At 40.9% G+C, this 13,086-nt stretch overlaps 1 protein-coding gene across 24 annotated transcripts in view; it reads left to right on the top strand.

The window, feature by feature from the left end:
- LOC144933525 (neurexin-1-like) overlaps positions 1–13,086 on the top strand; it is a 290,872-nt gene that overhangs the window by 129,793 nt on the left and 147,993 nt on the right. For all 24 annotated transcript variants that reach the window (XM_078858396.1, XM_078858387.1, XM_078858386.1 and 21 more), the window contains 2 exons: positions 2,810–3,248; positions 4,186–4,569. In XM_078858396.1, coding sequence (XP_078714522.1) covers positions 2,810–3,248; positions 4,186–4,569 — 823 coding nt within the window. The remainder of the gene's footprint in view (positions 1–2,809; positions 3,249–4,185; positions 4,570–13,086) is intronic.

The raw sequence follows: 13,086 nt of genomic DNA, 5'->3' as shown, positions 1-13,086 counted from the left end.
TACACCACCCCACAGGGGATTATTGTGTCGTGCATCCAAAAATGGGAGAGGTGGGGCTGGGTGGAGAGGGGAGGGTAGGGAGGGGCTGGGTGGGGAGGGTGGGGAGGGGCTGAGTGGGGAGGGGAGGGGCTGGGTGGGGAGGGTGGGGTGGGGCTGGGTGGGGGGTGGGAGGGGTAGGGCTGGGTGGGGAGGGGCTGGTCACCCCGTGGTGCCCTTATAAAACTCAACGTTTAACCGACTCACGCCGGCTTGTGCCCGCCCTCACAGTCGGCCATATTTGCGGAATACACCACGCCGCCGTTGACCCTGGCCATTGACCAAGCAACCCAACGTTCCTACCAGCTCCCTCCGCAGGAATGTGTTTTTGCTGCTATACATTTCCACGTGATAATCCACCTCGTCGAGCTATTATAAAAAAAAATCGCATAACTCGGTGGGCTTTACCTGGTAAAAAAAAATTGTTTCGTTTTTTTGTAAATATATTTTAATTGATTTGTTTACCTTTCCAATACTTTGCACTCTTGTCATGTGTTTTGTATTGTTTGTTGTTGTAACGTTCTGACCCCGTGCCCCCACTGAACATCTGTGAAAAAGAGCTTTGTAGCTAATCGGATTCCTCCAGTCTAAATCAGTGTTCTGAGTCTGATACACTATTAAATCGGTATATGTAAAGTGTAATTTTGAGTTTAAAGAAATTATATGAAATGCCGAAGAGGACACCTTACAACCTTGCACTAGAGCAGGGGTGGGGAACGTCCGGCCCGCGGGCCGTATGAGGCCCGCGAAATCATTTGGGTCTGGCCCTGCCAAGGCAACCGCAGGCAGGACTCGAAATTCAATAAAGCTAGGAGCAAACCTGGAAAAGCAGTTGCGAGTAGCAACATCATCAATACCAGCTAACATCACACGCCTCACCAAAGAGAAGCAGTTCCAGCCATTACATTAAGGGTGAGTTAATTAAATGTTTGACCAAATATAACGGGCTAATTTTTAAGTTGATAATTTAGTATGGCCCGCGAATGATGTTATACATATCCTTGGCAGAATAAAGGTTACCCACCCCTGCACTAGAGAGTAGCACATACACACTGCATTTGAGCACGTGCATTTCCATTTCATTACAATACATGCTTATTTAATCTTAACAATGTATATAGCATATACTGCTCACAAATTGTCTTCTAATAATCCCAATTACATGCCCAATTTTAACAGTGTTATGGAAAACCAATATTCTTGGTTTTATATAGTACGGTATTAACTTTGTGGTTGACGTGTAAGCTGCATGTAATGTTCACTCGTGCAGCTGACATAAATAAAGTATAATGCACTCACTGTCTATGTCAGCTGTCAGGGATCTCTGATGTGTGATGTGTTACCCATTCCACTTTTCACAGCTCAATGCTGGTGGTATAAAAAAAACATTGGTGGGTGCTGGTCTGTGCCATATATGTATGCTGTCAGCATACTTGGGCTATAATGGGTCGAATTTTTTAGAGGGAAAAAATGTATGATAGATTTTTCCTGCCAGCTCACGTACAAAAGTTCCACGCTTTACCCAAAAATATATTTCCTTTGAAAATGTATGAGCCCAATGTGAAAGGGTGGAGGGGGTATGTGTGTTATTGGACATGTGCTTTCCAAAGATTTCTAGTTTAAATTAGCTGGAAATTCCACTTACCGGTGAGCCAAAGGAAGCCCTTCCATGTACAGTATTAAAATCAAGGTCATTGAATAAACTGTGAAATTATTTGCACGTTGACATACATTTTCAATTTCAGTATAAATGGCTTTGCCAGGAGTTCCCAGTCAGAAATAAACACCGAGAAAGAGTAATTCCCCCAGATACATTTTTCAAATTCCACATGTTACACTCTCACGAAGCATTGCACCAAGATGCAGTCTATACAGTCTCTATTTATGGAGTTACTGTAGAACAATAGGCATCTATGAAATAAAAACTATTGTTAATTTACCAACTAAGCATATATATGTTCCATTTATATTTCTTGTTTATATATTGAACAATTATATATTGAAACCTTTAGAGGAGCACTCTCGAGCTCACTCTTGTAGAGTCCCAGCTGCTGGCCAGTAGTGTTAAGCATTTGCAGGGCTGCACCTTTACCTCTTTTGTCTTGAAACGTGTATTAGTCTCACCCATGCGGTAGTTTGCTTCGATACTCAACTCACGTTCCGAATGTTATGAGTTGAAATCGAAGTCAGGGGTCAATTGAGCATATCATCCCTCCCATGTCACGTGATATAGTACCACATTGGGGGAAATTAACTGCTGTTTTCTGGTGGATAGGCTGCCTCCTGCTATGAGAATGTGGAATTTGCATCACTGGCTCTGAACTGCCAACAGACATGAGTGCCGACCTCTTGCTTGTTTGTGCAGACTGAATTTTCACGTATCAATTGTTTATTACCAGGTGACATTTTTCTATTATTCATATGTATGTTTGACACATTTTAACTTTCATTTTGACTAAACTTAGATACCTAGCCTCTGAAATTAAACAAATACAAAGATCCCCCACATAGCCTCTAAAAGACTGTTAGGGCAAAGTGCTGTTTGCAAGCACTTATGAAGGCACGAGGGGGTGGGTGGCCAGCAGGTTGTCCTGCCACCTTGAAATTCACACACCACACCAGGCTGAGATGACCTAGGGGAGGCCGAGGACCGGTTCAGGTATTCGTTACCGATGTGGGCTGTGAGCTACCTACAATGAAACATACACACACACACGTACAATCGTTAATATAAATAACTATGTTTTCGATTTTTATTGTGTTTTTAACACAGGTGGTGTATAAGAACAGTGACATCAAGTTAGAACTCTCTCGGCTGGCAAAAGAGAGCGAACCCAAAATGAAAGTGGTCGGAGATGTTTCCTTCAACTGCGAGAATGTGGCAGCTATGGACCCGATCACATTCGAAACACCAGAGGCCTACATATCCCTGCCACGCTGGAAGACCAAGCGCACAGGATCCATTTCCTTCGACTTCCGGACGACTGAGCCCAGTGGACTCATCCTCTTTACCCAGGGCAAACCCAGCGAGATTAAAGACCCCAAGGGCCTCAAAAGCATCAAAGGGGACTTCTTTGCCGTCGAGCTTTTGGATGGGCATCTTTACCTCTTGCTAGACATGGGTTCCGGTACCATAAAGGTGAAGGCCACCGATCAGAAGGTCAATGATGGCGAGTGGTACCACGTGGACTTCCAGCGAGATGGAAGGGCAGGTTAGTTTCCCTTTATAGATTGTGTCATGAAACACAATTATTATACATTTCAGTGAAATTGTTATGTTTTTCTTCAACTTATTGGTTATATTATTGTTGGATTCCCCTATTTTTTTTTTATCAATTTGATCCATATTTGTTTTTGGGTTAGGTGGCATTGCAGTTTTATGAATAAAATCGCTTCACCTGCATGTTTATAATGCTGGGCGAGTATCAAGCTAGACTACGAACTATACAAAAAGTGACTGAAAAAATGCACTACGATGTCTACTGCATAATCTCGATCAAATTGATAGAAAATATTCCCAGCTCTGTTACCCGTTTGGTCCCTTGTTTTTGTTTCTCTAATCATGCCAGTTTGGAGGGAATCATTACCAACGGTCAATTAGGAATGCATCATTTTTGAGCTAACCACCTTCTTCGGAGGGAAATTGCCACCTTATCTGAAAGTGTGACAAATATAATTCCGCGACTACAGCTTGATAACCTCAGAAGATCGCTTATTTTACGTATAAATTAAATAAATAAATCGCTTTCGTACTCTCTTATTTAGATTGAATTGTGCACTGATTGGTTTTCGGTTTAGTTTCATGGTGATAACGATATAGCATCTGTTTTTTTCCCCTAAAACTCATTTGCTGTTGTACTTAACGACATTTTGCATTAAAAAAGCCCTTCACTAGAATTGGTTATGTAACATTTGTAATTATTGTTAATGTAATCCTCGTCAAAATAATGCTATTGCGCTTAATGATGGGATTGTATTTAATATATGAATCAAAATCCTCCTGTTAAATTAACTAATTACCTCTTCTTAATGAATATGGCCACGTTGCCACCATAAAATGCGGGGTACAGCACCTTTTCAGTGCATTTCAACGTGGAATTACGTGACAATCTGGTGTCATTTGGTGCCCTCCGCGGCGTCTGTCTGCAGGCACGATCTCTGTGAACAGCCAGCGCAGCCCTTTCACCGCCAGCGGAGAGAGTGAGATTCTGGACCTGGATGGCGACATGTACCTCGGGGGTCTGCCGGAGGACAAACTGGGCCTGCTGCTCCCAACCGAGCTGTGGACGGCCTTGCTCAACCAAGGATACGTGGGCTGCGTGCGAGACATTTTCGTGGACGGGCAGAGTAAGGACATCCGCCTGTTGGCCGAGCAGCAGAGCTCGGCGGGAGTGAAGCCCTACTGCGCCAAAGACTCGCCCAAGCAGTGCAGCTCGGCTCCGTGCCGCAACAACGGCGTGTGCCACGAAGGCTGGAACCGCTACGTGTGCGACTGTGCCGCCACGGGCTTCACCGGGCGATCCTGCGAGAGAGGTGAGTCGTCATTCTTTGGGTCTTTCGGTCAAGTCACATAGATAGGTTCAAAGACAAAAAAATTACGACCTTTCGATCACAACACAAGCGATCGCTTGTGTTGTGATCGAAAGGTCGTAATTTTTTGTTATTTTCTTTGAACCTATCTACACGGCTTTATCGAAAGACCCAAATAATATGAATTCCTGCAGTCACGAAAGCTTTAAGTCAAGAGGTGAGTATTCTTCTTCCTCTTCTGCCAAATCTGCCTTTGAGGTCCAATCGGACCTTCCTCTGCTATCTATTGACCTCCCACCATCAATGCCATCGCCGTCCTCCCTCCCGAGCTTCACCTCGAGCAAGCGGCATTGGGCGGTCGAGATTAGATCTGGAGGCTTGGAGAACGCGCGTCCGTGCATTGCGTGTCTGCTCTTACCCTGGGCTGGGGCTGCCAGGACCAGGGAAGAGGCGGCGTGTTGCACATCGTCTGGGAGCGGTGCGATCCCCGCGGACCCCTTGGGGCCCGACGTGAGCTTTGCTAGTGCCAGGCTCTCCATGGCAAACTGGGGGCAGTGTGCAGGTTCGGTGCCTGAACTGGGCCCGACCGAGGGCTGAACGATTAATTCGATTTCAAATAGAAATCGCAATTTGAAACAATGCGATTAGCAAATCGTAAAGGCTGCGGTTTTTTTGCAATTTTTGAAAAGTCCTGTTTCTTTCTTATTGGAATTGTTTCATTTTTTATTGTTATAACTTAATTTATTTAACTGAACAATTGTTATATGTTTGATTGTTCTATTTCAATTAAAACAGTTTAATAAATTCATGTTGGAAGCAATTAATATATTTTAAGTTTTCAACCTTGCATTAGAATATATAGAGCAGTCCATATTTTGATGGTATCATGTGGCAATGCTCCATCACATGTTTTAAATCTATTACACAGTGAAATTTTAACTGAAGCTTGACTTAAAAAAATGTTAATCGCAATCGCAACATCTGTCTGAAAAATCGCAATGAGATATTTTTCCCCAAATCGTTCAGAACCTAGCCCGACCTCTGAGCTCACGTTCAACGTCCAAGTCCTCCTGAGCCAACCCCAGTGACACGTGAGCTCAGCTCCCAGGGCCGCAGGCATTCCGTTCGACACCGAGCTGCATGCGTGCACTGCGACATCACCCACTAAGTTCCACTTTGCACGGTGTATTTTCGTGTTAAAGGCACGTAGGATGGGGTTTAAAAACCGCGTTAATTACAGCATAAATGTAACATGTTTGTGCAGAAAATTTGTTATGTAAATATTCAGCGATTAAGTTTGAACTTTTTTTTGGACAAACGATGACTGAGCAGACAAAGATTATTATGACAATGGCTACATCTGCCCACCAAACACCTCGACATGACTATGAAACGATGGAATTAATTGGTCTGCATCAAGACGAAGATGATTAAATAACGTTTTATAAGGACAGTCGTGCACTGATGACTAAAAATGGAAATTGGCTGACCTGATGATATTGGATATTGGATGAGGGGGCGAGCGGTGTAATTAAACTGCGCGCACCTCACACTAACATTTAATAACTGACGAAGGGTTTGATTCCTTTAGTAAAAAAGACTAAGATAATTACTGAATGAAATCCAAGGACTAAACCCCGACCAGAATTCCATGCGCTGTAATCAGCTATACTTGGCCGATGGCTAAAATAAACAAATAAAACGGCTGACTAAATTAACACTGGCTTTAAGTCGCTTACCTTCACCCATGTCTACATTAGACATGGCATAGAACAAATTCATTTCTCTCAGGTTGCTTTCTCACCCCAGCCGCAGCTGAGGAGGGTGGGAATTAATAGGTGCTCGCTAACACCACTTGTCCCTAAAGTCTGTTAAAGGCTATATCGGGGAGAGGGGGGTCTTTGTTTTTACCTTGGGGGTGGGGTTGGGTGGATGAAATAGGAAGGGCCACATATTTATACACCTCGGAAAATCTACTGAAAGGCTCCGTGCAACTTTACAAGGCTGCCCCTGCCATTTGGTGACCAATCGGTGTGCACATTATCCCTCAGCTCGTCCCCCCTCATCAGCCAGCTGAATGCTTCATTCTTTGCTTAGCACCACAGTCATGCTGGGTGCGGTAATGACTGGTGGAATACAATTTGCCATGATGTCCTGGCCATGTGGTATACTGCAACCCAAATACGGATTACTCGAAGGCAGCCCATCCGATAATAATGGTTGGCTACGTACGGTGCGAAAGAAGTTCAACATACATACATATCTTCACTATTGACTCAGTCTCCTTCTCTCAGCTATGCTTGGATTATTATTTATTCTTATTATTGTTTCGGATAAGACATGGCAGGGGGAAGCAGTGGCACAGTGGTTAGCACACTGCGCTGTGAACTCGGCAGTTCAATGTTCCATTCCCGGCCATGGCTAGCGTTGGCGACGAGTATGGTTATCCGAACCGGTCCTCTGCATCCACTTGACCAAACCCACACCAGGCTGCACTGACCAGCATGGTGAAGTATGGTAAAACAATTAGCAAACGTCTCGAGTATCTCCAAAACACCCTCACCACAGTCGCTTGCCTAGCCCCACCTCTCGAGAGCTCTTCAAACCTTTTGAAGGAGCTGCACTGGCTAACCAAGTTTCGATTTAAATCTTTCCTGACTGCAGGGATTAATCTTCTTGGTTCTTTCGGTAAATTCACGTAGAAGGGAAATAATCAAATAATAAAAATAAAACATAATAAAATCATTCTCACAATAAAACATAATAAAATAATTCTCACAGCGAGAATTATTTTATTATGTTTTATTTTTATTATTTTATTATTTCCCTTCTACGTGACTTTACCGAAAGAACCAAGAAGATGGCTAACCAAGGTCGCAAAACTCGCTTTCATGGCATAGGCCATAGGTCAGCCAACATTACTGAGTGATGCCATCTACCCATACGAACCATACCGAAACCTAGGCTCATCTGCTATGGACCTGCTGTGACGATGTGTGAGATTCACTCGGATTGGGACGGCAGAACGGAGCTTTTCATCTGTAGCTCCCGTGGTGTGAAACAGTCTCTGCTGACTAAAGTCTGCTCAACTGTGCTAATTGGTGCTTTTAAGACTAGACTAAACATTTTTTTTTATCTTCTATTCATTTTAATTTAGTTTTTTTTTTCTCTGTGCCATCTGCACTTCCATCTCCGCATTTTTCGGATTTTTTAGTGTGTTACAAATATTTGATTTAAGTTTAATACGTAGGCTTTTGCGACAAATATCATCCATAATACAGGGTTTTTTTTAGATAGATCGCGTAAATATATAAATGTGTCGTTAAACCCGCCACCACCCCACACAGCCAATTAGTAAAGTTTGTTACGTAAACAGAACATGCCAATCCATTACTAGTACAGCACACCGGTGTGTTAGAGAGCAAATCCACAACATTTACAATCTGATTACGACGTTTCTCCAGTAATTACAACTAGCTTCATTGTTAGTTGTAATTACTGGCGAAACATCGTACTCAGATTGTAAACATATATATTACAGTTTATGTATTGAACAACACCCATTATTCTGTGGGGAAGCCTTCATCCAGCAGTGGAATAATAAAGAACTGTAAATTATTATTTCATTATTAAAATAAGGTTATCGCAAATTTTATTTTTATATACTCCTGGGGCATTGTGGATTCCACCGTCATCCACTGGCTTTACAGATTTTTTTTTTACGATGTTATTACTTAACTTATTTTAAAGCATAGTTATACAAAACACATGCGTTAGGGTATTAATATATATTTACGAAATAAAAAATTAAGTTCCAAATAGAAGCAAGATATATAGTCTAAAAAGAATGGGCTTTGGTAGCCGGTTGCCTTCAAGTCGCATTTTTATCACCTTGAAAGAACATCCAGGGACCAATTTATCATCTAGGCTTCCTGTTCTTTCAGCAGGTCACAAGGTGCATCCATGTATAAATGTTTCCACAAATCATTTATATTTCCTTCAGCTCACCAAAGAGTGGAATTTTATGCATCAATTTACACAAAAAAAAATATGTCGTAAGTCCCATGCAAAGTGCTTTTACGTGAAAAAAAAGTCTGAATATATTTCGAAATCAAAGTAAGATATTTTCATTTATATCTTTCGGAGCAGTTAATGAATGTGAATGATTATATTGAGATTATTTTTAGTTTTTTTGTTTCGAAGGCACATTCCAAAGTATTAAATACTGGAAAATATCTTTTAACCAAAAAGATCCTCCATAATGTAGTCTTGCAAAAATATGTATTTCTATGAATAGGTAAAAGATAACATGGTGATATTCGAAGCAAATAGCTTTAATATTTAAAAAAAAAGGTCAATGGGTGGTGCGTCTCCACAGTGGTTAGCTCGCTGCTCCATGAATCCAAAGTCCTGAGTTCAATGGCCAGTCACAGCTAACATCAGTGGTCGCCCTCTTACAAGGTCGCACTCCTTCTAACACAAAGTGCTTACCACAAATGATCCACATTACCTTGCTGATCTCGTCAAGGAGCATGCACCATCATGCAAATTCTGGTCATCCTCGCAGCGGCTCTTGGATAACCATCGAACAAAGACGGTCACTGCACTGCGCACTTTCAGATGCGCTTCTGCGGCCATCTGGAACTATTTTACTTCCGATAATAGGAAACCACTGGAGCTACGCACTTTTAAATCTGGATTGAAAACTAGTGTGTTTTTAGAACTGCTTTTTGTGTTTAGTTTGTTGTCCTTTCCCCACTCCTCCGATTAGCACGGTTGGCTACGTACGGTGCAAACGAATCTCAACATAAATACAACCCGCATTGACCAGAGTAGTGAAATATGATTAAACAATAGCCAGATGTGAGGAGGCTTTCATCCTGCCGTGGGGTTAAAAAGGGCCATATTTTATTTGTATTATTATATATGTTCAGAGGCTGCTAACCTGTTAAATTAAGATCATATATATAAATCAATGTATTAATAACCAATTTGCTGAATTCCTTTGTTTGCTTCTCACATAGTCTCATCCTAACCATTGATCGTCACTTTGATCAGGCTCTTAGTATCCAAATAGCCAGTGCAACATTTAATTATTTACATTTGATGTAAAGGCTTGCAGGGCTGACATGCTCTGCTTATTTTAAATTGGATAAGAATTGTGGCCATTTGAATAGCAGTGCTGTCTGACCGAATGGCCTCTGTACTGACAGCATCTGCATTGGAGTGTGGGATATCGAGAAGGCGGGGGGGGTGGCAGAGTTTGGGGGTGAGGGGGGGGGCTCTGGATAACGGCTGAGAAGAGCAGACGGGCCTTAAAAGGCTAGTGAAGTCAGTATGTAGCTGTCAACAAAGACTCTTTCTTTTGGGAATCGAACCTTTGTAGAGCCTTTCAAGGAATCTGCAAACACGTGCTGTGTCTGTCTGTTGCTTCCATCCACTCTCTGGGAACCACGCTTTCTTGCAAACCTTTTAACTACAGACATGTGCCCTTGTTGGTGTTGGTGTAACTGCTGTTTTCAGAAGCCTTTCAACAAAACACAATGCTGCTGCCATTGTGCGTGGTAAATATTGCATGTATCTTGAACTTCTTTCGCGCCGTACATAGCCAACCAATTAATAAGGATTATTCTGATGACACACATATACATCATCAGCAGCCATGATCAATCCACTGATTTGAAATTCTAAATAACAGAGGGCTTGTTCGTGGCAAGAAACTAAATTCAGGAGAAAGCATTAATTTAAACGCATGTGGATGTAGCAATGTAATTGAGAACGCAACAAGTTAACATTAAAGGAAGTGCAAAAAGCAACGATTCCTAACACGAGAGTGGATCTGTCTGAGAAAAAACATTTCGTTGAACAGTTTTACCCACAGAAGCGCATACATTTCATGGGATGAGTGATGGCTCCAGGGCCATGGATAAATATCGTGTCAGTTTTACATTGCATACAAAAATGGCACTTTGCTGCGTTCTGGTTAATGGCGCTCATTTGCATTAAAGGGCTGTGCAAACCATACCAAAGTGTTCTAATATTCTGTCTGTTTAATTGCACGGCAATGTTTATGCATGCAGCGGTTTGCGATGTTTAACATAACCAAAGCCATACTAACCCAGACTACGCTGCAGTTGATTATGTGTTTATAATTTATGCAGTTATAGGCAAGGCTGACTGCCGTGCCTCATAATAATGAGAATACAATATGCTAATTAAATCGTGCAAAGGGTGAAGCGTAAAAAATTAATGTCTTGAATTTAATGAGCGAATTAATGCTCATGTGACCGAGCGAGACGAATATTTCCTCATTTAAGACTCAAACGTATATCACACAGAGATGTACCGTGTTTAAGCCTGAGTACTGGATTACTTTACATTAAAATCCTTCACGAATTTATGTTATATTTTGATCACATTCCACGCACATGTGCTCAGTGCTTATGGATTTGTGTCATTATCAGATTCGTTTGTATGTTATTTCAAAATCGCTATTTATTTTCGAATCACAGTTTATTGTGGTCAGTTTATATAAAAACCCCACAAACATTATGTAAAATCTTTGTTACATTGAATATAATTATCTATATGCATTCGGATTGAAAATTATTGTAAACAATGTGTTGTTATCCAGTAATTTGTAAATTAAAGTGAACGTTTGGTTTAGGACTGTACTTAGTGTACATAATATAACCTACTTTAAAAAATCCGAAGTGGCCAGAGCATGATTCCTTTTACATGAATTCTACATTCTTAAATTACCAAGGAGAGATTTTGATTTAAAGCTTTCGTGACTGCAGGGATTCATATTCTTGGTTCTTTCGGTAAAGTCACGTAGAAGGGAAACAATAAAATAATACAAATATAAAACAATAACACTCTCACGACGTTTCGACCACAACACAAGCAACCATGATCAGGTGTGAAAAAAAACACAGCAAGAAATTTTTCTTGAGAATTTTATATTTTTATATGTTTATTATTTAATTGTTTCCCTTCTACGTGACTTTACCGAAAGAACCAAGAATACCAAGGAGAGAGTTAAATTACCATGTGGAGCAGTGGTTAGCACACTGCGCTATTAACATAGCATCTTGAGTTCAATGCCCAGCCAGGGCTACCATCAGTGGCGACTGACATCTGCTGCTTCCCCTCCTTCACCATCATCCTTTGACCAGCATGATGTATGGACAAACATCCCCCCAAGGCAACACGCAAGGGGAGGATTTCAACCAACAGTGGATTGCAAAGCAATGTAAATGATAAATTATTTAAATTACCATTGGTCCCAGTGTCTCTGTGAGCTAAAAATACATTTTAAAGTTTTCCCATCTCATTATCCCATGAAGTAATAACAGTTCAGCGCCTGGAGAAATGCTCAACCAACTTAGTTTGAGAACTCTACATAACATGTTTTACACTTAATTGATGTTTGCATAATTTTCCAACATTATTTTTGGGTGTCCCGAAAAATAATGATTCAGGTCGTATTGTTTGTATTAAAAGAAAAAAATGTTTAACCACTGTATATAATTCTAGATATTCTCAGAATGTGGAGTAAAAAACATGAATATAAAACGGTGAATAGTAGGAGTTAATTAATCAAAAGTTACAGGGAATATTGGCCATCGACATTATAACTATTCACATTTTTTTCTCAAACTAGCTTTCACTTCTCCAAAGAGGCTCTTGAGAAATCCTAGATCCCTTGCTACTAAGTATTCCCATTAAAATAATGACCTGGCTTTCATACTTTATCCCAGGCATTTCCATCATGGAAACACTTCAAGGGCTTAGTTGCAAATGTATGAGTGAGCCTCCTCGATTGAAAACGTTACATTATTGTGTATGTAAATTACAGCGCTCATTTTCGAATACATTCTGCAATATTAATAGAATGAAATTATTGAACTGACTGTAAAGATTTTAATTTTAAGTGCACCTTTAAAAAATATTTTTTGCACACAGAGTTGCATCATACATCGTGAATTGTGTGTATAAACTGACGCACCTATCCGTTAAGAATACATATCGGAAATTATGAACGGCGTTAAGAATACATATCGGAAATTATGAACGGCGTTTCCTTTGCACTTGCCTTCAATATAAATGAATATTTCACTGTTCATTGATCAGAAACTTTAATACATGTTGCACTATAATTGTGTTCTAAAGTATGTTTTGGAATGCTAAAGGTGTACTAAACTTTTTCACTATCAAGCGTGAAAAACACAAAGCAAAGTTAAAGCAATTTGTGTTAAAGCTGAGACATGGCATTCGTTGCATTTTAAACAAGAACTGTGAACTACTAATTAACAGTAAAAGTGCCTCAAAACAACTCACCCCTGAATGTGCCTGAAGCTAAACATTGTTGAGCATGGTTAGTCCTTGGATGGATGGCCACCAACTAGGGATTGTCAAGTGTTGCAGGCTTAGAGATGCATGGTAGCAAGGATGGGTGTTGTGTGGATTCTGGTCTCCAATTACCTCCCAAATGCCAAACACTTGTTAATGGTATTG

Source organism: Lampetra fluviatilis, chromosome 7 (genome assembly GCF_964198595.1).
Source record: "Lampetra fluviatilis chromosome 7, kcLamFluv1.1, whole genome shotgun sequence".
In the NCBI taxonomy this organism is placed as follows: Eukaryota; Metazoa; Chordata; class Hyperoartia; order Petromyzontiformes; family Petromyzontidae; genus Lampetra; species Lampetra fluviatilis.
This window is presented reverse-complemented; position numbering and strand designations above follow the sequence as displayed.